Source organism: Rattus rattus, chromosome 8, assembly GCF_011064425.1.
Source record: "Rattus rattus isolate New Zealand chromosome 8, Rrattus_CSIRO_v1, whole genome shotgun sequence".
Lineage (NCBI taxonomy): Eukaryota > Metazoa > Chordata > Mammalia > Rodentia > Muridae > Rattus > Rattus rattus.
Genome location: NC_046161.1, coordinates 93,281,667 through 93,305,810, shown reverse-complemented (window position 1 = coordinate 93,305,810; position 24,144 = coordinate 93,281,667). Strand labels below are relative to the sequence as shown.

The window sequence follows — 24,144 nt, the reverse complement described above, 5'->3', positions numbered from 1 at the left end:
TCATCGTTAGGAACAGACAAGAGGTGATTAAGAAAATAATTATGGGACCTTGTCTCTTTTTAATTAGACCATGCATTTAGTAAATTTGAGAATTATGGGTGGTGAATGTTTATTTTGGCAAAAATATCTTATGGTCCCCTAACAGAAGGCATGGTTAACTAGATACAGACCGTGTTCATATAGAGAGAACGTGAGTTAGTGACTGTCATTCCCTTAGGAGAGAGGTCCCTGATGTTATTCTAATACTTGTCCTACTCAGTCTATGCCTGTTTGATTGCTTTTTAAACTTCACGAGTCAGACACAAGCGTGGGGATGCTGATCGAGTTTGTAGGTAACAGTTGGAAAGCAGAACTAACACCATAAAAGACAGAATCAAAATTCAGAGCTACCCAACAGCTTTGAATGCTAATTTGAAATCTGCAAGACAAAATGTTAGCAGGATAAATCTGGAACCTAGTGTTTTAGGTTAAAACAGAACGGAAGCAGTACAAATAGGGAGACATCCCACTTACTATTTATTTGTGTGGAAAAAAAAATAGCTGATCACGTGCTTACTCTCAGTGGCACGACTGATGAAGAATATTAATAACACTCATTTTGATCACTTGCTGTATTAAATGTTTACATCAACTCTACTCTTTGTGCGGCCGGTAAGAACCCACTCAGAGTCATGGACTCTGTCCTAGAGACCTGGTCTCAAGGTCACATTCGGCAAAGCACCTGTGCAGAGGAGAGCAGCCTGCCTGGTTGGGTGTGGCAAGTGTCTGACTGATAGAATGTTTCCAGAGTCACAGGAGCTGTCCATCAAAGAGGTTCCTCTATCTTGAGGCTAGGGCTTGAGAACTTTGTAGCAGTGAATGTTTCGAAAAAAAAAAAATTCCAGCTTTGGGTGAGAGATGAGGTGAAGTTCCACTTGGCAGTATGTCTAAGCTACTGCATTCTGCATGGTTGATGTATTCAGAATGTCAAGGATACCTAACCCAGCCCCTGAGGAATCACCTGAGACCCAATACGCAGGACAGGAGGACCCTGGAAGAAAGAGACTTACTAGGGTATTAGGAGTGCTTCAGACATAAGTAAAGGCCTGAGGGCATACAAGGAGAGGCTCCTTGGTACAAAAGGAGGCTGAGTTTACAGTCAGCGTTTATTAAATGTCAAATAAATCGAACGATCTAGAGTCACCCATGTGTATGCTGTTGGCTCCTAGCCAGAGTCTCCACACCTGTTAACTGCAGTAGTTCCAAGATCATTAGCCATTGCCCTTAGGTTCCCAGTTGGACTTCTGAGCGATCCAGGAGCAACGATCCTTGCCCGAGAGAACTTGTCTGTCCTGGTCATAGATAGCCACCAGGCATGGAGGTGTTATGCAACTTCCCAGGAGTATTTGCTATTTCCTCTTCTGTTTTTCACCGTCCACTGCAAATGGTGCTATCTTCCACCTTAAGTAATTACTGAGACCACTTCACGACCATTTTCCCAGCCTGCAGTCCCTTCCTTAGCAAAATAAGCTCCCCAGTGCCCTGCTCTCGGTGTCCCTCTCCACAGCAGTCAGCTTTGTGTGCCCAGTGGCATTCACATCAGGGTTTGTCTGTCAACATTGCTGCCCATTTCAAGCTGGTCTGTCTCCCCACTTCCTCCACACCCAGTGCCATGCCTCCCTCTAAATACTCCAAACTTCTCCTTTGGAGTAGCATCCTGTTGCCCTCCCACTTATTCCAGTTCTGGAGCTTCTCGGAGTCTGACCTTGAAGAGTAGCATCCATGACCTTCACCTACTCTGGTCTCTGTCGTGTTTACAGCACATTCCCCAAGTGTGGTCTCCTGACTCCACACTGCCCAGCTTTGACCTCTTTCGTGTCCTCGTTCACTCCTCAACCATGTGAAGAACTCCAAGAGCTTGGCTTTTCTGTAGATCCCACAGTGTCGGTTGGATGTCTAGCAGTGTTGAAGAAAACAAAGGATGCTCGCTTTGCGTTCCAACGCACAGTATCAGAGATGGTCCCTTAAGGACCGCACATGTTTCTAAGCAGCTCCCCTTTTATGCTCAAATACCTGGGCGAAGTTGGATGAGTCACAGAGGTGACAAAATCTCTCTTGGATCCAGAATGAGCTGCAAGCAGGCAAACTTCCTCATCTCCTTATGACACCATCAAAGCCTGCTGGACTGAATTCATTCATTCTCTGACTGTACCCTGTGGGACTCTAAGTCCTCTCTCAGCTACAGGCCAGCTGGCTTCTGCTGGAACCTCTGAAGCTCTAGGACCAGTTGTCACAACTGGCCTTCAGATGTGCCTGCTACTACTGTTAGTTCTAAACTCAGAATATTCACCATGCCTGGATAAGGGTAGCGGGTTTCTCCTCTAGCTCTTAGTCCAGGCATGTCACCTGCTATTTACAACTCTGAGTCCTCTGTTTTGCCCTGCACTCCTAGCACTGGTAAACGTCTCCATAACCTTACAGATACCCCCACGTAAGACTTCCAGTATCCCCGAGCTCACTTCAGCCACTTCCGGTTGGTCTTCTGGTACAGAGCCTCTGACAGTAGGAAAGTATGTCTTGTGCTTTCGGAAATATTTGGTGTCACACAAAAAGGCACCAGACCACACTAACAAATTAGACCTTTATTGGAGATTTGTGAACTGGTGGGATGAGAAAGCTGGGGGTATGCTTACTAATAAAGCACTAACAATCAGACATTTAAGTCCGCACATGCCCCCTTTATGCCAAAGATATGCAGCCTATGAAAAATGGAAACTCAAAAATGGCCAACACGTTAAAAGTATTCCTATTAATAACAACGGTGTGAAAGCCACACCAATCACTATAAAATGCCATGTCTCGTGTGGGTCTATTAATCTAATATTGCCGTCATCGCCTCTAAAAATATTTCCCAACATTCACCATCAGAGACCATCTTCTGAGCCCAGTCTCCCAGTGTTTGGCTATGCCTGACTCTGTTGCTGACTTGATTCCCTGTTCACTGTCTGGTGATTCATTGCACTAAATACCATTTTCCTGATAATTAAAAACTGCTCACTGGCAAGTGGGAGCAGGAGCAGGCTGACGCGGGATTTATGCAGAAACACAAAATGAGCCGAAAGACAAATGACCTGTTCCGCCCAGCGAAAGGCATGTTTCCCCCTCCTCATCTTCTGGGATTTGAGAAAGGCTGGCTAGAGCTTGGGTGCGTGGAGAGATCTCTGGGGAGATCTGTCATCTCTGAGGAGGTGTTTGCAACCCCTCGTGTTCATGTGCTTAGCCAAATCACTCTGTTAATTTAGAACACATAGACCCCTGCCTGCAGCAGGAGGCCCTGGGTCAGGGACATCTTCTCCTCCTGCCCCATTGAACACTTAACAGGCTGTGACTAGAGGAAAGTCTCTGAGTTTGAGCCATTTCTAAGACCTTGACTGAGCCCTTTCTCCATATAACAATTCTTTCATTCCATATCAACAAATTGGGGAGTGATTCCTATGGAAGCATTAGATGCAGGATTTAGGACATTCATTTAGCTTAGACATCTCAACAGATCACAGTCCCGGACTTCAGGCAGCGTTTTTGGCTCCTGGGAAATGCCCCAGCGATGGCCAAAGCCCTTGGACACAGCACAGCAGCTATGGTGTTACTCGTACGTTCACGTGTGTGCAAACGCACGCACATGTGAATCCACATTCTCAATTCCTCAGATCTCTCTTGGGAAGTTAAGGGCATGTATCATCACAGGGCAGACACTTCCTCATCTGAGTGCACTTTGTGACACATTACTGGCCTAAAGAATAGAGGCTCTGTCAAGTGACGAGCCTTCTGCCTTCTGGGAATAGCTTCTTCCCCAAACTGGCTGGGGCCAATATCTGTAATGCTCATTATCTCAGAATCCTTCCCCATTCATCCTCATATATGTCGTTACTTACAAACCATTCATTGCAGCCCATTCTCGATTGTTTAATTAGTTTCCATGGAAGAACTCCTTTAGGACAGCTTAGCATACATCTTTAAAAGCCCTTGATCTAAAATAACAAGGTAGTTATTTTGAAAGTAACTAATATAACCCTAAATGGCTCATAGCCCCCCACTACCCACCACACCTCACTTCAGTTTTTACCTCCCTGAACACGTCCGAGAAAAAAGAGGTTGATAACATTAATGAGTTTATTAGTCTGGGAGGCTTCACGGTACATGGACCACTGTGCTGGACCTGCCACTTGTCACAGGGACTTTATTCTCACAGGCAAGCTGAAGGGAAAGTCACATTTCCCTGATTGGTGGAGAAGCTGTTATAAGAGATAAGTCTGAACTTGTTGTATTAGGCAGGATTAATAAAGTGTTTGGGGTTCCTAATGTCATCTAAAGATATCAGCACCAGGGGATGTACAGAATTAGGAGGGGAAGTCACAGCTTATTGACACTACCCTGGTGCCCTTTTACCCTCTTCTTTTCTTGTCTCGGGTGTTTCTGTGTTCTTTTATCTGTCTCCTTCATCCTCCCATGCGTGATGTCTGAACTCTGTCAGCAGCATCTGTGTTCTTTTGCCTGACTGCTTTCTCTGACCTTAGAGCCTCTCCTATGCCTATGTTACTGACATTTTGACTCTGCCAATCACTATGAAAATACCTCAGCTCTCTTTTCTGGGGAGGGTCCATTCTAAAACTGTGGTCACCCATCTATGCTCACAGAGTGAAGATGAAGCCAGTTGTAATAACCCACAGTAGTCAACGACTTATGGGCGTACCTTATACCTCCCACCTTCTGTTCCCTACTTAATTTCTTTTTTCTTTTATGTACTTCTTGGCATACCCCAGATAAGCCATTTATTTTTATAATGTGGCCTTTAGGGCAGGTTCTAGGGGAACCCTAAGCAGAGTTGAGACATCCTGGGGTTGCTGCCCTGGTCATCTCATAAGCTCACAGTCTGCCCAATTGCATTTTCTCTTCATGTGTTCTGCACAGCAGGTGGGAAATTGGTGATACCTCATCTCTGCTTTGCCTTGAGTCCATCGCTACAAAGGAGCTCTCTCACTCTTGCACATGCGCATACATACTGCTATCCCCTGGGAAGTGAAACGTTTCCAGTGTACAACAGGCCTCCTCCATCTGAGAGTGGCTCTAAAAATGGCCCTAGACAAAAATCATACACTTATTTAAACCACTCTGAGATTGTTTTGTTTTTACAGTTACTTTCTTTAACTCGACTGCATGGTTCTCAAGCACGAAGTTTGTGGCAAATGATTCATGATGTCAGCTGACTAGGCATAGGCAGGGGTGAGAATCTCTACTTGCTTTGTCCAGATTTTAGTTATTGCGTGGGTTCCAAAGCCAAAGTCATCATCAGGTTTTGTGGAGTTTTTCATGTATGTACATGTACATGTGTGTGTGTCAGGGGGCGGCAAGTGTATGAGCACATGCATGCATGCACATTTATTGGATGAACAGTGGCCAAGGTTAACCTTATTTGTTGTTCCTCACGTGTTGACCAACCTTTTTTATTTATTTATTTATTTTGAGACAAGGTCTTTCATTGGAACCTTTTTAGGCTGGCTGGGTGGCAAGCCCTGGAGATCTGTTTGTCTCTACCTCCCTAGAATTGGGGCTACAAGTCTATGCTGCACATTCAACATTTTATATGGATATTAGCGATCGATCTCAGGCCCTCAGGCTTTCAAGGATAAGCACTTTACTAAGGGATCTCCCTAACCTCTCAATCCCACCAATAGAAGCCTTCAAGAGTGTGTTTGCCTACTTCCAAACAAGCATCCTGGAATACCAGGAGCAGTATGGCTAAAGGACAAAAGAGCCTATCTTTTAGGAAACTCTATTTCTCCCATTACTTAGCTTTCTTTGGCTTATCCCCTCCTCCACCCCCGTACTGCAGTGCATTTTTCTCACTTCTTTGGATTGTGTGCTAGGATTTCCAGTCCTCTCCTGAAGAAGGTGATCAAGACATTCAGAGAGGCATTGGATGTTTTTCTGATGGAAAATGACAGAACTGGAGCATGGCTGGAAGGCTCAGAGGCAGTAGGAAATAAAGCATGGATGAGGTACTGGGATGAGGTTTTTAAAACCTGAAGCCCAGCCTGGACCTGGATTCCCAGATGACCTGCTCCTGCTGATCTGACCCCTTCATAGGCACTCGGCAGCAGGGATATGGTGGTAGACCAGATAGCCCGTCACTTGGAGGCCCCACCTTTCACCATCCCAGAACTGTGGAAACAATTCCTACACTTCACTTAATGACACATGGAACAAGTTGAAAAATTGCTTCTCAGATGGATCCATTTGTTCTTGGGTTCTGGTTGCTTTTTTAGTTCCCTGTCCTCTACTTTTCGAAAGTAGTTTTTCTGCAGTGACGATTCTCTATTTTGTCCCCAAGCACACCTATCTATCTTGCACCGTATACATCAGTGACAAGGTCTATATTCTTTTATGTATTTCTCATCTACCATTTCATTCGTTTTTTTTCATACTTCAGTGTGTCTGAAGGCATGGGGGCTTCAATTACCATTTTTCTTTCATCCCACCCCATTTTTTCTGTGTAGACGTTGTTCTTTCTTGTATTAATATTTCCTAAGCTTTCGCCTTACATTTTCTCTTCTGGCGTACTGTGTTGGCACTTCTGTCTTGAGGGTTTTCTAATAGCGATTTCTTCCTTATTTGACAAACAAACTCCGTCCTCATCCCTCTTGTGGCCATGGACCACAGCCGTCAGTTATAACCTTAACAGTGGCCTCCACTCAGGAGAGTTGTCAAGGTGATAAATATTGATATCTACCCTACCATTTGACCACCACTTTTCCGCTAATGCATTTGGTTGGCATCAATCAGCTTCTTTGCCTTCTGTTGAGTGCCTGGTGTGGGAACTGGTCCCGATCTGTCACTTATAAGTAATCTGTTCCGCATTGCATCAAGAGCAGAGAAAAGGGGAAAATATGGAAGAGACACAGAGGGCAGAGAACTGGAGTGGTCTGGGGGAAGAGAGATGGGGCAGCCACCCGGTAAAGAGAAGGGTCCCTCCCAGGAATATCCTTGGTGCTGGGGGCATCTGTGGTAGCAGGGACAGTATCCTCTCTGGGATGTTAACCTGCTTATCTTATCCAATAAGGCTCCCCAGGGATGAAGATCTACATTGACCCTTTCACTTATGAGGACCCTAATGAAGCTGTCCGGGAGTTTGCCAAGGAGATTGATGTGTCTTTTGTGAAAATTGAAGAGGTCATCGGAGCAGGTATGGCTCTTCCCTCCCCTTGTCTCTGTCTTCTTGTTGTCCACACGCCACCTTCCGACCACTCTCAATGCCTTCTATTCTCCTCAGAAGATGAGTATGGACCACATAGAATGTGCATCTAGGTCAGAGCAAGAGCATTGCTCAGTCCTTGGGGACCTTGGGCACAGTGGCTAAGCTTGTTTGGGAAAGCAGACTACACATTGGCCCCAGTTTTCAAAGATTCTGGAGTAGCCCAGGAAACAGACCACAAAACCCAGATAAGGAGAGAGTGTAGGATACTTACTCATGAAGATAGAGAGAACCCATTTACAAAGCCGATCTAGTGTCTTCCTTGCTGGTGTCTCAGTGACTTTGGGACAGTACTTCTCCCCAGTACTGTCCCTTTCCCTTTCCCTGTATTTATATACCTGCACCCAGACCAGGCATCAGGATAGAATCCCAGTGTAGATTAGAACTCACTCCCGAGGGCCCCCCAGGGAATCACAACAAAAGACTGATCTAGCAAATTCAACTTTCTTTAACAGAGTGCAGTCAATCTGTCTGTAGACCTGGCCTAATTAATATAGAGTGGGTGAGACGTCTCAGTGTGAGATTAAAACAAAACAAAACAAAAAGCAAAACAAAACAAAACAAAACAAAAACAAAAACAAAACCACAAAACAACACAACACAAAACAAAACAAAACAAAACCCAAAACATCCTGGACATCATTCGTTTTTAAGTGACCTCTTCACATCTTCGGTTTGGCTCTCCTTCCAGACCTCATTTTCTTCTACGGTCTCTTTGTCTTTGCTTCTTCAGTTCTTATGAGCCGTTGCTCAGGCTCTCTTCATCTCTGTTCCTGGCACCAGAGTGCTTGATTCGTGTCACCAGACAGGTATGGAGCTGCACCTCCCAATGACATTCTAACTCCGTGAAGCATGTTTAAGCGGAGTCCTGCAGGCAGCCACTTCATTTGTTATCTTGAAAGAACATGTCACAATCCTTCCACTCATAGCTTCTCTCTATACACTGAGGGGGTCAACGAGCCACATATGAAATTGGGAGCCACATGGGGAAGCACACCCCATTAGGTCACCATCTCTACGCTTGGGTTCTTCTTAAGTCCTGCCTCCTTGCCCCTCCTCTGGCCACACTGTGGAAGGCCCTGGAACTCTCCCCTTCCCAACACACTGCCACCCACCTCCAACCCCTCAGGAGTTCCAGATGGCTGATTAGAATCTTACCCATCAGGGTCTCTACACATTTCACATTGACTGTCATTAAATATTTTACTGAACCACGACTCTCAGTTCTGTGTCGATAATTTTCCCTCCCTCTTTAGACACTGACATATTTAAGGATCATGCGTTGGAAGGTGGGGTACCAGATAAATTGGACTGCTCTTACGGGCTTTGATTTCTCCAGGAAACTTAAGAGTGTTGAGGAGGCGGGCCTGCTGTCCTGCACTCTGTTTGCCCGCATTATTAATTGTTGTTATGGCTCTCGGTAATGGTGCTAGTGATTTTAATGTTGTTATTTATGTCATGTGCTTAGAGTGATGTGTTCTGGACTGCATTTCATCCAAGACAGTACACATCAACATCCCTCCTGCCTTTGTCAAGGGACGAGTAAAGAGCCTTCTCGCTTTATGATCCTGCCAGGGAGCTACAATTTGGGGTGAGCTCACCAACTGCCGGATGCCCATAAAGGGACAATTGATGGTCCCACTCTATCCTTCGCCTTCCATTTGTGTGTAGCATTTTTCCAGTGCTGCTGTGTATGTGCATTCTGCTCAGAAGAGGCTCAGTGGTTTTCATCTGGCTTGCCTCGTATTGAGAGGGATGCACTTAACAGATTACATGATGTTCCACAGCTTGGCATTAAGAATTTTGTCTGGTCCCTGCTGACCACCCTCTACCCAGGCCCATCTCCCTGTGATTCAGAAATATCCAAGGGCTGATCCCTGTGGGTATTAACTCGCTATTCACAACAGGATGTGGTTTTAATACAAGACACTACCAACACATTCATTTTCCCCACACCATGCCTCACTGAGACTAGCTCCCCCTTGTGCTAATCAAGAGATCGCTTGGTAGCCAAACAAAAGGAGGGGAAAAGTAACAATTACACAATGTAATTGACAGTGTTTCTCTTAGCCACCCAGAGGAATTAGGGCAGAAGGGAAAAACTGGTTTGCAACTAGTTTGCAATATTGGGGATGCAGGAGTGAAAACCAGGCAGGAAAAATACTCAATCTCTTTCTTTCCTCCCTCTCTCCCCCTCCCTCCCTCCTCACTTCCTTTCTCTTTCCTTTCAGTACTCCCTCCCTTTCTTCTTTCCTCCTCTTCTTTGTCTCCTTCCATCAAAAAGCTTTTAATGGAAACTTTCTATACACTGAAGTGGATTTCCTAAGAAGAATAAATGTCTCCTCTGCTCTAAAGTCTGACAGACATAGTGGAAGTGAGCAGTATTCACAGTCAGCTACTTTATATATACCATTATAGTGCAGGCACAGAGAAGCTGCAGGGCCCTTCCTTGGACCTGGATAATTCCATGGGCTAGGGCTGTTGGGATTAGGAGGATTCCTCTATTCCTTATTTTTCTCTCTGTGACCAAATACTTGACTAAAAGCATCTAAAGGCAGGAAGGGGATACAGTTCATCACGAGGGATGGCAGCAGGAGCCTGAAGCACCTGGTTAGAATGCAAAAGGCAGATGGGAAGCAAACCTCACGGCTTGCCTCTAGAGACCCACTCCTGCAGCAAGGCTCCGCCTCTTAAAGGTACCACAACTATTATTCCCCCTTCAAAATGTATTCGTTTTATTTTCCGTGTGAGTATTTTGCTTACTCATATGGGCACAATGGATATGCTTCGTGTCCACAGAAGTCAGAAGAACAGCATATGATCTCCTAGAAGTTGAGCTGTGGATGACTGTGAAGTACCATATGGTACTGGGAATCGAATGTGGGTCCTCTATAAGAGAAACTCTTAACCACTAAGCCCTCTCAGCAGCCCCTTACCCCAAACTCCTAAAGTGGCATCACAAGCTGGAGACCAAGTATTCGAGTAAATGAAGCTAGAGGGGCAGTTTACATTTCTAACCACAACAACTCCACCAAAGAAGTAACCTTCAAAGCTGTTAGGAAACTATTAGGAAAAGGGTACAGTTTTGTGAAACGCATCAGAGCAGTAGTTCTCAACCTACAGGTCACACCCACTTTGGGGGTAAAATGACCTTTCCACAGGGGTCACCTAACACCATTGGAAAGCAAAAATAATAATATTACAACTCATAAAACAGTGGTAGAATTACAGTTATGAAGAAGCAATGAGAAAAAATTTCAGTTGGTGGGTCACTGAAATATGAGGAACTGTATAAAAGGGATGTAGGGTTAGGGAGGTTGAGAACAACTGTGTTAAAGAGAGACAGTGACAGAAAAGGATGCCATGTGATTCGAGGAGAAAAATGACCATTACGTTCCAGTGCAACCATGCCGGAGTCTGCTTGCAGTAGCTCACAGGAGCCAACTTCCCAGTCCTATACACAGTATCATGGTGCTCGCCGCCGGCCTTTGTGGGTATATTTACACCTTGGGAATTAGCAGACACTGTTGGCCATGCGCATTTGTTTCTCTCTGCTGCTCGGTTTTTGAGAGAGCTAGTAATTAGACACATACCACCCTACATCTTGGAGTATATAAGGAATGCTGACCCATAGCCTATGCAGGTTATCTTACATAGGGTTCTGAAGCCTTTCCCAGTAGGGAGCCAGAGAAGAGAGTTGTGCTTCCTACAAGAGAGTCTGTTTTAGTGTTCAGAGAAAAAAACCCTTTATCAATTAAGTCTGCAACTGTAATAGATGCTGGGAGACTTACTTAATGCTTAAAGGTCCCTGCCATGGAAGATTATTTTCCAGCCCAAAACACAGTACCACTCTCCATGAAAGGAAAGAAGAGGTTGTGTGATGAGAAGCGAGGAGCATAGGGAGGGTATAGTCTTGTAGATATGCAGAGAGGCTTGTGGTCAGGGAGGACTCAGGGAAGAGACAGCTGAGTGACCACTAGGTGGACAATCAGCTTAAAAGGAACAAGAACAGAGGCAGCACTGGGAAAGCTTCTTCTGTAGTTTGGTCCAGACCATCAGGGTAGCCTAGAGATGAAACAACCGTAATAGAGACCTCCCCCCACAAGGGACAAGTGGGATTCTGGGCAGGTCGAGCAATAGGAGGGTATTGAGAGTGGACTATGGTCACTGCTGTAGGTCTGATGGGAGGGGAAGCCTTCTGAACCGTAGAGACAAGCTACAGGGCTTTGTCTAGCTGTGGGAAGAACCCCTGAGAGGGCTGATGCTGGGATCAAGGGCAGGATGGGAGATGCTATTGAAACAACTAGATATTCAAACTAGAGCAGTGTGGCAAGTGGATCTACTAGGATGTTGAGGGACTGGAGTTGATGGGGACAGTTGGCATTGGAGGTTGGGCCCAGAAATGAAGACCATTAAGTACCATGAAGGCAGAGTAAGGCTTCTTGGTACCTAGGATGTGGCAGGGTTGGTTATCTGAGGGAAGAGGTCAGTGGAGTAGAATCTGGAAACTATGAAATAGACACATCACAGTAACTTCAAAGTGTCTTCTAAAGCTGTTTAGGATGCTGAACAAAGAAATTAAAAATAACCATAATAGAGCCAGGTATCACACCATTCAAGAAGATTAATACATCATTAATCCTTAGTTGTTTTATGTCAGCCTTTCCTCACGGGGGCTCAAAGTTATATTAAAGGGACAAAACACATGTTCTTTCACTAACCTGGGACTTGACCCAGTATGTGGCATTTTGTTGTGCAACTAAACGTTCCTCATATGTGATGATGACAGCCGGTGACAGTTTTGGAGGTAAACACATGGCAGGGCTAAAAATTTTGAGAGCTAAACAATTTGAGGGAATAAAAGAGAGAGAGAGAGAGAGAGAGAGAGAGAGAGAGAGAGAGAGAGAGAGAGAGAGAGAATATGGAGAGATGAAATATAGTCGGTGCATATTAGGCCCCCTGAAGATGGCTGGCTCACTGGTGTGAGGGGAAGCCAATCTATTACCTTCCCCATGTGGACAATGGGGTCAGCTGACATCTCTGTGGAGGAGGGACTGCACCCCTCTGGTCTCCATGGAGACTATTAGCTTATGGTTACTATAGGTGAGACTAATAGGAGTCACCTCAGTGGTCAGTTTCAGGTCTTTGGTTAATTTGGATCAGTAGGACTTATCTAGAGAGTCAATCAGGGCCACCATATACATTCTTAACAGAGTGCAAAACCCTCCTGTGCTCAGTTCGCAACCTGTGCAACTATGCAGCAGGCTGAGCATATGGCTGCCAAGTTCGTGATACTGTAGGTAGGGCTGTCATTAGAGGTGATATCCAGGGGAAAGCACACAGACTGTATTTTAGTGAACGAACACCCATTGCTAGCAGCTACTAATAGAGCTCTTGCAGGGAGGGGTGCGCTGGGTAAGAGAATGGGTGCTCTATTCAGATGAATGTGTGCTCACTGTGTGGGGTTGTCATCTTTGGATGAATTCCTGTAGAGAAAGGCTCCCTGCTAACCTGACACTCTCTCGGCATCACTGAGCATGAGGAAGGCAATGTCGGGGTTGCAGGGATGGTTCTAGAAGAGGAGCCCAAGGAAACGTCTCCAGGAACTATAAAGTGTGCGGCACAGTCCGAGCATGCGCGGTGAGCCTGGCACTACCCTGCATGCTTCACAAGTGCTGTGCACTTAATCCTGGTAACAGCTCGTGAGTCAGAGATGATGTTTACGTGTGTATGGGTTTTCTAGACCGGCGAGGAAATCAACATGCAGAGGGTGGCTTGCTGCAGGCTGGGCTGCCCTTGAGTTAATGATGCAGCTACAATTTAAACTCAGATGCAGCTGATCCGGAGCTGGTAAATGAAACCCCTGCACTTGCTGCCACTTCCGATGCTGTGAAAAAAGGCAGCTAAATCCATAGTCATTGCTTCTGATGGTAAACTCTGCTTAGCGGTTGGAGTACCCAGGCCCTTTTTGCTGGGAATTACAATACTGCCTTCCAATTCATTATCCCATATGGTAGTGCAATGAAGACTGTCCAATGGTCCCTGGAAAAAAAAATGTCCTTTTTCTGTTCCTATCTCTGTTCTCATTCTAAGTATGCCCTAAGAAGGACAATAGGGGCCCAAACATTTTTAGTTTATACTTATATAGGCTTAATTATGTCATGAAAATTATGTAGATGCATGTATATGTAATCTCATGCATGAATACATATGTGCATAAACATATAAACATACATAAATATGCATAAACACAGAAGCATGTTGTTTAACAACCACAAAGAATTACGGAGAAAGAGAAGTGCACGTAAACCATATCATTATTACATTCTGTGAATGCTATGACCATGAAGCCAGGCTGTCTCATACACTTACAGTATGTAGCAGCCAGGGTAATGGACATCAGAGGAACTCTGCCGAAAGGATAAAGAGGCTGCACTCAATTAGTAATGTCTGTCCTCTGTGCATGGTCAGGAGATGGTCAGACTCGAGCCTTATCACTCTTGTGTTTAGTTATAACCTACTTACCTTGCACAGGCTATTGTGTTGAGACTTGCTTGAAACCATTCTTTCAAACCTAGCTTAAACTTATTCTTTAAAAGTTCCGTATCGAATGCATGCCTGAATTAGTAACTAGGATTTCTGCTTCCCGTTTCTCCCCCAAGGCAATTTGAGACTTTAAAATGCTGCTGGAAGGGGGGAGGGTGCAATTGTGGGTGTAGATTCCTGCTGCACACAGCCAATAGCTGCTGCTTGAAATACCTGCTGGCAGGCTGGAATGTTTCATTTTCAAAAATTGAAAATTCTCCCCTTCTGATTTTATATATAATAGTTGAGGTATTTGACGCTGCTGAAACACTGTTTCTCTCTTGCTCATTTTGTCAAGGAAGGTAGGAAAGAGGCTTTGGCAAGACTGCAACTTGTAAGGAATAGTTTTCCCAGCTGTCTGGGAGGACTGTCAGAAGCACCGGCTAGAAGGCATGCACTGACAGCCTTAAGGAACGTACTTCCCAGAGGGAAGTCAGGCATCCAAATCACTGGACGTGAACTAACTTCCAGATTCCAGGGTTCCATCCACCACGTCTCTGATCTATTAGTTCTGCTGGGTCTCTGGGAATCTGTATCTTCTAATAAGTTCCAGATACAGATGCTGGATAAGAGACACTGAGAGCCATTGACTGTCCTTGGCCTCCATGCTGACTTGATGCAGGAGCTGGGCCCCAAGTAAATAGATGTGAGGCTCTGGGAGAGGACCCAGGGCTTTAGTAGAGATGTGTGCTGATTGAAGTCTACCCTGACTAAGATTAGACTAGCCGCACTCACTGTAGGTAAGTCTTCTCAAAAAATAACCAACCACAGACACTATGGAGCTGAACCAGTTTCTATTCACGCCTTGATGTGAAATAATTTTATTAAGAAATGAAAAAAGTATGATTCTGATGTGGAGCACATGGGACAGGAAAATCTTGAAGATTTCAGATCTTCACACAAGGCGCCATCGAGTTCTGTTCCAATGGCAGGAAAAGCGTCTGAAAGCCAAAAAATGGATGGATGCAATGTGTCGCTTGGTTTACTCACTTGGGCTTGGTTGTTTTTGAGAACGAGTCTCACTGTACAGTCCAGTCTGGTCATAACCTATGTTTCCCTGTCTTCTGCGTACCACAACACCCAGGCAAATGCAGTTTTCAAAATTAGTACATGGATCAAAGGTTAAAGAATACGTGCACACAGTGCTTTCTTAGACTGTAAACAAGTCCTAGGTTTTTCTTGTTATTAATAAGTAATGGCTATGAGGTCATTGGTTTCCACCTCCCTGAGACTATGGGGATGCTAAATAGCCAGAGACCTGGATTTTGCCATCCTAGGCTTGGCAGGAGTTGCTGGAGTTCCTGGCAACTTCCCATGGCCTCTGGCCCTTGTCGGCACCTATAGGTCTTGCAAAGCTACAGAGACCCATGTGTCCCCCATTTCTTGACCTTTGCATCCCCCACTCTCTTACTCCTATCTCTTTGTTTTTCACCCACCACCCACATGTATCCTTACCTGTCTGACATCTAGAGACCCCTCTCTCAATTCCCAGGGAGGAAGGTAAGGCAGCCTTCTACTTCTTTCTGTTATGTAGTGCTGACAATGTTGAATACTGGAGACACCAAACTAGCATTCACTGCTTTCAGGCCAGCCTTGAGTGGACTTGAAGCTCCCTCCCCCACCTGCCTCATTGTACTTAGGGCACACTTCATTGTGGGACACCTCTGAGGAGGGTCTTGATACTGAGTGACTTATTTTTGCAGTTGGTGTTTTGAAAACCTCCTGGCTCAGAGACTAGTAAGTCTTCTCTCTCTCTCTCTCTCTCTCTCTCTCTCTCTCTCTCTCTCTCTCTCTCTCTCTCTCTCTCTCTCTCCACCCTCAATATCTTCCTGTCCCTCTCCCTCCCTCCTTACCTTCATTTTTCCTCTCTCTCTCTCCCTCACTGCCTTCCTCTCCCTTTCTCCCTCCCTCTCTCAAACTGGAAAGGAAAGGAACTGATTTCCCAGAGTCCCCATTCTTAATGTCACCGCAGAACAGATTTCCGAGCACTGAAGTCACCAAGCAGCACCACCCTCCTCTCCTTACGGAGGAGAACGCGCTTTTATTTTCTGACTCTCGGAGAATGAGATGAGACCCCACAGAAGATATAATCTGAAACGTCAGTCTTAGAGTCACTGATTTGTGGAGCAGTTAGCCATGAAGATCAAACAGTGAGGTGACGCTTGTCAATCAGAGAAGTAATCTCATCTACGAAGTCCCAGGGGAGACAGCTTCTCAATACCATGCTTTCTCGTTTTCCTTCCTCTGTTTCTTCTTTCTCGCCACACACATAGGAGCACCTGGGCAGCCAGGACTGCGACAGTTCCGTTAAGCAGAGACCCATATTCAGAGAGGTTTCCACTTCAGTTTTATGCTCCCCTGTCACCATCTTGAAATCCTTCATAATTTTTGAGCGAGGAATCCTATATTTTCATTTTCTGCCAGGCACTAGAATTATATAGCCAATCCTGTAGGCAGCTATTAAATATAGAAATTCCCAGGCTGCACCCAGACTGATTACTCAGAATCTTGAGATGAAACCCAAGTCTTTGTGATCTAATTGCAGGGCCAGCTAACACGGAACAGAATTTCTGAACTGGGGTGTTGATGTGTATGTGGGGGGACACATTAGGTTTATCTAGTGCATTTTTCCAAATTACACACACAGACTGATAAATATTCCAGTTCTGTCTCCCAGGCAAGAGTCTTGGATGAATGGCATCCACTTATGGAATTATTCTGAGACGGGTGGTGGCACGTGCTTGTAATACTAGTACTCAGGAGGCCAGGGCAGGAGGATTACTGCCAACGTGAGGATGACCATGTCTCAGAAAGGAAGTTAGTGAGGGGAGTTCAAGAAAGGAAGGAAGACAAGGAAGAAACTCCACTTCTAAGTCCTTACCCGGATACAGACTTGCTAGGCTAGTCGCTGCCCAGAATAGAACCGCTTGAGGCTGTAAGACCCGACAGAGTGCTTTCTGAATGGCAACTTTGTGTCCAGTGGCAAATGGTAAGAAGTGAAGTGGGTGTGGTCAGAGCCACGACTGACATTCAGCTTTTGGTGTCTCCTTGCTAATTTGCTTATAGGCAGAATGGATATTTTATTTGCAGGAATGTCGTGGTGATTTGACGGAATGAAGCATTCCACAGTTGATGGCCAACAGATACATATTTGTGGGCTATCTCCATCCAGAAGAAATAGTTGTATACCCTTCCCCTAAACTCCCAGCTGTATCTTTCTCCTAAAGGAAAATTAAAAAAAAAAAAAAACAAAACCTCGTTATAGCAACAAGAAGATACACTGGCCAATATTATTCAATTAGCATATTTATCAAAGATATCATTTGTATTCATAGTTATTAAACATTAGATTATCAGAAGGATGGATTCTACTATATATGTATGTCACACATGCATGCATCTATATGCATACATTTACACATATACATATATGGATAGATAGTCACATATATGTGGCAGGTTCTGTTTAGCCCTTGGCTTTAAATTTTTGGCATTTTAATTGCTCAAGTTGTGCTTATTATAGCAACTCCATTTAAAATGAACTTAACTCGGTTTACTAATCTCTACTCCCAAGTCCCATCTCCATCCTTCTCTTAGAACCATTTTAAAAAGTAAGTTGATGTTAAAAATACATTCGACATGTAATTTTCATCACTTTCCTTTTGTATCGACACGCATCCCACATGGGCACACACAGCCAGTGGTGTTCTGTGACTCGCCCCCCTTCTCTCCTTCGCTTAATGTACGTGAACATCTTTCAGTCAACCTCTGTCACTCATCTATGACTTTCAATATTTCTAGGCAGTCCCTGAGATGGAGATGAGGTTTGCCAAGCTTCTCTTGACATAGGCATTCAGTTTCATCTATAGCGAGCATTCTTATGTGTGAGTGGGGGTACATATGTGTATGTGTACATATGTGTATGTGTTGGCATGGTTGTTCACTTTTATGTACGTATCTGGAGATCAGAGATTGAGGCTGAATATCTTTATTGACTGTTGTCATTTTGAGGCAGGGTCCCTGTGAACCTGTAGTTCACCTATTCAAAAAGAGTAGGTGGCTGGTGAACTACAGGGAGTGCCCCAGCACTCCTGTAGGCATGCGCTACCAAACATGGCATTTTTCTATGTATGTGCTAGTGATCTGAGCTAAGATTCTCAAGCTTGAGACGCAGGCTCTTTACCAGCTGAGCCATCCCGTTAGCCCCCACAAGCTACAACTTTAAGTGTCAGAACTTTAGCTGCCTTTGGGTGGCATGGTGACGGGGTCTTGATACTTTATGAGGTAAGTATGGGCAAGGCAAAGTCCAAATGGACAATGATACATATGGCACACTGACGTTGATTGGCATGCCAGCCGCATGCCAGCCACACGCCAGGTACTCCAGCCAGGTGTCCAAGCTCCAGACCTGAGAGAGCCTCAGTCTGACCTCAAGCAATTCATCAAAGCAGCCTGTGATTCAACGCCAAAGCCAATGCTACACATGATACCTCTCTGAGTACTAGGGCTGGGGTGAAATCTTCTTAACGGTGCTTAAGGCCAGCCTCTCCTCCAGCTCCACATTCTGTCCTGTTCAGTAGAATTCAGGGCAGTTTTGCATAAAAGTCCTTTTGCGTAGCTCTCTTCCAGTGCCCTCTGTAGCAGAAAGCAAAAGGAAGTCCAGACTAGAGCACGGAAGCCTGCTAGAAAAGTCTTTCCAATGGGGCTAGTGGTTCATTTGATCGTTCACACTTTGCTCCATCATTTTCTTTTAGAAGCTTAAGGTGAAGAAAAAACAAAAACAAAAACAAAAAAACAAAACGAAGGTTTGCCCATCAGAAGCCCCTGTTTCTCCCGAGAGGCCTTTGACATGCCTTTCAGTGAAGCCCTCGTAAGGAGACACTTAACTACCTCCCATGAAAAAAAAAAAACTAGAAGTAACAAAAGCCAAGAGAAATCATCAAATAACTTTTGAAAGCACATTAAGCAGGACTCAACAGACTTTTTCTTTTAGACAGCTGTGAAATGGTGTCATCAAAATTGTTTTTACTCTTGGTGATTTTACTGCAAAAAAATAAAAAATAAAAAATAAAAGATGTTGAAATCCTGCTGTACACCCGTGGAGATGTTCAGCCTGCTCCTACTTGGAGAAATATGTTACAGTTCAGCTGTCAGGCTTCAAGCGGTAGCAGTCCCTGAATCTGACTCCATTTTCCTGCAGAGGCCGAGCTCCTCCAGGTAGCCCCCAGCCAGTGGCTGAACCTGGTGGGGAATATCAGGGCTAGCTTTTCTGAGGACAGGAACTCTTTATTCCCTCCAAGGCTTGCTGAGGCTTTGCCAGGTCTGTTTGGGATGTGTTTGCTGTGATCTGGGGCTCTCCATTCTGATCCTGCTTCCTTCCCCTTTTATCTTTCAGGGATAAACCTGTTCCTTTCCTAACTTTTCAGAGTCTGCTTTCTGGAGGACAAGCTAGCCACTGATACGTTCACTTTAATGTGGGAGCATCAACTAAAGTACCCACATAGCCTCCACCCCCAGATACTTGTGCACCAGGCTTTGCTAAAAATGAACCACAATTCTGTCAAAGTGAAGCTGGACATTTCAGTTATTCAGGTGGTGCACACCCACAAAATATTAAGTGTGGGACAAAACCCAAACTTGGATATGTTCTGAAATTCTACTTCAACTACTCAAACTATTTCCAAGGACTGACGTGAGGAGTGTTAATTCCTTCTGTGTTTTCTATGAACTGATTACAGCCTAGACATCACAGTTGCATAGAACAAATCCAATTTCCATGTCTTCACTCAAATCGCAACCCTACCTTGAGTGTCATTGCTCTTGGTAAGATGCCTCCCCTTGTGGTTCCACAGATTGAGAAGGATGAGGAACCTAATTTCATGCTTACTGTTTCAGGGGAGTTTGGAGAAGTGTACAAGGGCCGATTGAAGCTGCCAGGCAAGAGGGAAATCTATGTGGCCATCAAGACCCTGAAAGCTGGGTACTCAGAGAAACAGCGTCGGGATTTTCTGAGCGAGGCGAGCATCATGGGCCAGTTTGACCATCCCAACATCATTCGCCTAGAGGGTGTCGTCACCAAGAGCCGACCTGTCATGATCATTACGGAGTTCATGGAGAATGGCGCTTTAGACTCTTTCCTCCGGGTAAGAGCCACCAGGGTCGGGGGTGGCTTGGGGAGGGTTAATACTGGATGGAGGGGAAAGGGCCTGGGTAGAAGTCTCCTGTGAGGATAATCTGCCGTCAGGACTGGCTGGTCACATGTGGGCAGGTTTTAACCTTGGCAAGGTTAGCAGGGGTTTGTTGTTAAAGGAGAGAACAGCTGTACTGGGTAACCAATCAGGAGGCCTCATCCCTGGGAGAGGCCAATCCTCGATCTTCCTTCTCTTAGCTATCATTAGCTGCCTATAGATCTCTGTGTAGGAATGGAACTCCCTCCCTGCCACCATGAAACGTTCCCTCTTCTTTGTTAGCACATCTCTTGATATTGGGGTGTGTGTGTGTGTGTGTGTGTGCGCGCGCGCGCGCGCGTATCTTATTTATCGGTCATTTCTAAGAGAGGCAGCCTCATGGCAGATTTCCTGGTATTCAGGGTCATACGCTCTTTGTGTCCATCCGTTCTTCCAAGATGTTCTTGGAGCCATAGATCCAAGAGCTGGAGGAAGAATAAGAAATGGGGTGGAGAGGTGATATGCTTATATTGTAATTTAGCATATTTAAGATTTTAAAATATACTTTTAAAGAAAGAGAAGAGCGAAGCATAGTCTGAGGTCTCCTCAGAGTAGGGGTGATACTACGGGGGAGCGCCTCAGTAAACGCATATAGGTTGAGTAAGATGGCAGAAGCAAAGAGTGGTCACAGATATCCCCATGACTTACTGGGACTGAAGAGACTGTGGCCATTGCCACCTTTCACCAGCAGAGCCAACCTCCAAGCCAGTTCTCTTCAGTTGGCTAATCAGGAAGAAAACAGGTTGCCATCTTCTAGAAAAATCCCTGATCCCCCTGCCATTTAAAGAGGCATCTGAAAGACTCCCACGGGCCCCAAGAAATCTTTCCTGACATCTGTGCAGAGCTACGGCTCCCAGTCCAACCTGCCTCAGACGTGGATGTACCTCGATTCGTTCTAGTTGAGAGAACTATGAACAATTCATGTCAGAACCCATGCTTATGAGGCTGCACTCACAATGGAGCCACTTCCCTCCAGGAGATCACAGATGCATATGGAGAATGGATGGCAGCCAAACCTACGCTGGGAGTTGGACCTGACCAAGAGTCTCAGGGGACGACATCTAGTGATTCTGAGAGCAGAGGATCTGAGAACAGCGTCAAAGAATGGCCTTAGCCTTCTGAATTAGGACATTGGGCGAGCAGACTATGCATGTCCCTACACTCAGTCAACAGCTGTGGTTGCTGATCAAAGGACCATCCGTTCACTCCGAAACGTTAATTGATTGACTGCTCTGGCAAAGCATGCACTGAGCACTGGGCTTGTGCAGTAGAAGAAATATAGCTCTAATGCTTTATAACTAATCACCCCGAGACCCTACTTACTTAGCATAGCAGCAAGGTTTATAATGCTCATGAGTCTGCAACTGAGGCAAGGGTATGTATGGGACGGAGCATCCAGTTTCTTGCAGAATTACATGAAACAGCTCAGGGCAAGGCTTGAAAGTGTCTGGCCTTCTTCACTCTCATGTTATCATGGAGTTTAAATGTGCTATCAGCTGTACCTTTTCCAGTGGCCTCTTTGAGCATCTTTAGAACAAGCTGGGTCCAAAAACAAACATGCTTCAAGGAGATTGTGAAATCTGGACCATTTGTGTGTCTGAGTAATCATATAATGTCACTTTAACCGCAGAGAAGGGTCCATGTTTTAGGGATGACAATGACTTTACTTCTAGTCTCAAGGGGCTAGGGACATGGCTGAGGATAAGGGCCTGAGTTCAGATCCCCAGGACCCATATAAACAGATACCTTGGCACATATCTGTAACAACAGTACTGGGCTTGAGGGACACACACACACACACACACACACACACACACACACACACATGGGGAGATCCTGCTATAACCATCTTACAGAATACAACCCACCACAGACAGGTACAATCCCTGCCTTGAGCCTGAATGTTCAAATCTGCCAGTTACCTGCCTGTGTATAGTTTCTATGAATGAAGAAGAGAAATATCTCAGAGTCATACTTGAATCTTCCTGGGGAAGCTAGAGGAGGGAGGGAGGGAGAGGGGAGGGAGGAGAGAGAGAGAGAGAGAGAGAGAGAGAGAGAGAGAGAGAGAGAGAGAGGTGGGAATTCCCACGTCTGAGGGGAATTTGGCAGACAGTGGGGAGGTGAGTGGTAAGCTGTTGGACAGCTTGGTCTGTGCAGAAGTTAAAGTAAGCACGGGCTATTTCACAGTCTACAGCAGCTGCAAGGTTCCTCCCAGCCCCAGGAGCGGAGAGGGCCTGGCCGTGGGATTTGATTGGAAGCTGCACTTTCACACTACCAAGGCACCTTTGTATAGCAGTACATGCTTGTTGCCTAAGCTATGTGGTTTGGGAGGTGTTTGAAGAAGTGGGGATGGAAAAGTTGCTATAGATTGGGGGTTCAGACCCATGTCTCCTTGAGGGAATGGTTGTAGCTCTGTTTTGAAACTCTAGCACATGCCACAGTGAGCCCATGTTAGATGTTGGCTGAGTGAAAACCATGCACAATTATTTCTAGAGAGTGGCAGAGAGTTCAGGGAATGCTATGTGACCATGACATCTCATTCAGTGTCTTTGTAGACAATGGAAAGCAAGGCAAACACTGTGCAGTCCCAGGGGCAAGCATCAGAGATCTTGTGAAAGAAATGAAGGCATCTGAAAGGCAAGCATCATCTGGGACAGCCTCATGACCCTTTCTGGACCCATTTCCTTTGTGTTGCTTGATTCCACCTCAGAGAAAGTCACTACATGGTTGGAAGAATGTAATCAGAGACTGTCCCAGGTCACCTATAGGACAGGGAGATTCATCCTCCAGGAGACCATGAGAATTAAAGACCCACCCTGTTACTCCTCCCAGACAGAACATTTTCCACCTGGGGCCTAGGACACATAGACTTGGGGTTCATTCATGATAATGAGGCTATAGGTATGTGCAGTGGGAAGAAACCTAGGGGCAAGAGAGGGGCACAGGAAAACAGAGTTGAGGGCACAGCTAGAGAGGATGGCAAGAGCGGGCAGAGCCAAGAGCAGCAGGGAAGTGAAGCGTTTCTGACTGCTTGCACCTCATGAAGGCAGGTAATCTATAAATCTAATTTCACCCTTACTACTGAACCCTGGAGCATAGCAACATTAATTGATGTATCTGCTGCTTGATAAAATTGAAAAAATAGGTCATCAGTTCAGTTCTACAGGGTCCATCTTCTGGGAAGGAGGATAATTTTAGGACCACCATTGAAAAAAAGAAAGGAAAAGAGTTAGTTCTTAAACTGTACAACCATGTCCCTAAGTCCTGACAAACCTGTACTTAGCAGCATCAAGAGGGCACTCCGCTCGCTCTGGCCTTGGGTCAGGGCCTCACAGATCCACATCTCCTCTCATCCACTCTCCATTCCTGTCTTTGCAGGACTTGGAATTCCTGTCCTTTGGAAGGATTGGAAACACCCAGGAGGTGGTTCCTTGTTGCTAATTGTTTTGCATGGAAGAGTTTTGGATCGACTAGTTAATTATTGAATATTTTCTTCTTGGTACCAAGATCTCATGGCACCCATGGGTGGCTCTTCCCTACCATTCCTGAAGTTCTCAAAACCATTCCTGAAGTTCAGATCCATGTATGGGCAAAAGTTTCTCGTGGTCACTGTGGGTTCATTCATAGATGGTCATTTCAGTAGGACTCTTGGAAGTTGATGATTGGTGTCAAGTGGGACAGTTTTCATCAGTGGAGCTCACCCATGGCTCTAAACTAGAAGGAAGCAGCTAGGGAAAGAATATCAAATTGGGAGCCCTGAGACTAAGTCCCTACCTTGGCTCCGGCTATGAGTCACCCGGTGGCCTGGAGTGAGTCCCGTTAACTCAATTTTCCAATCTATAAACTAAAGGCATTGAGCTGGATGAGCTGGAAAGTTCTCTTTTAGTTAAAAAAAAATCTATGATTCATTCTCTTCAAACAAATCAAATAAGGGTTTCATTTCCTGAAGTGGATTTGTCAATGAAAGTGGAAATACCTAAATCCTCCCTGTCTGATGTGAGGGCCGCCAAGTGCCTCCATGTATTTGCTGGAAAGCAATTTCAG

At 45.3% G+C, this 24,144-nt stretch overlaps 1 protein-coding gene across 1 annotated transcript in view; it reads left to right on the top strand.

The window, feature by feature from the left end:
- Positions 1 to 24,144, top strand: part of Ephb1 (EPH receptor B1) — a 433,582-nt gene that overhangs the window by 362,885 nt on the left and 46,553 nt on the right. The window contains exons 10-11 of the mRNA XM_032910279.1: positions 7,097 to 7,219; positions 19,769 to 20,016. Coding sequence (XP_032766170.1) covers positions 7,097 to 7,219; positions 19,769 to 20,016 — 371 coding nt within the window. The remainder of the gene's footprint in view (positions 1 to 7,096; positions 7,220 to 19,768; positions 20,017 to 24,144) is intronic.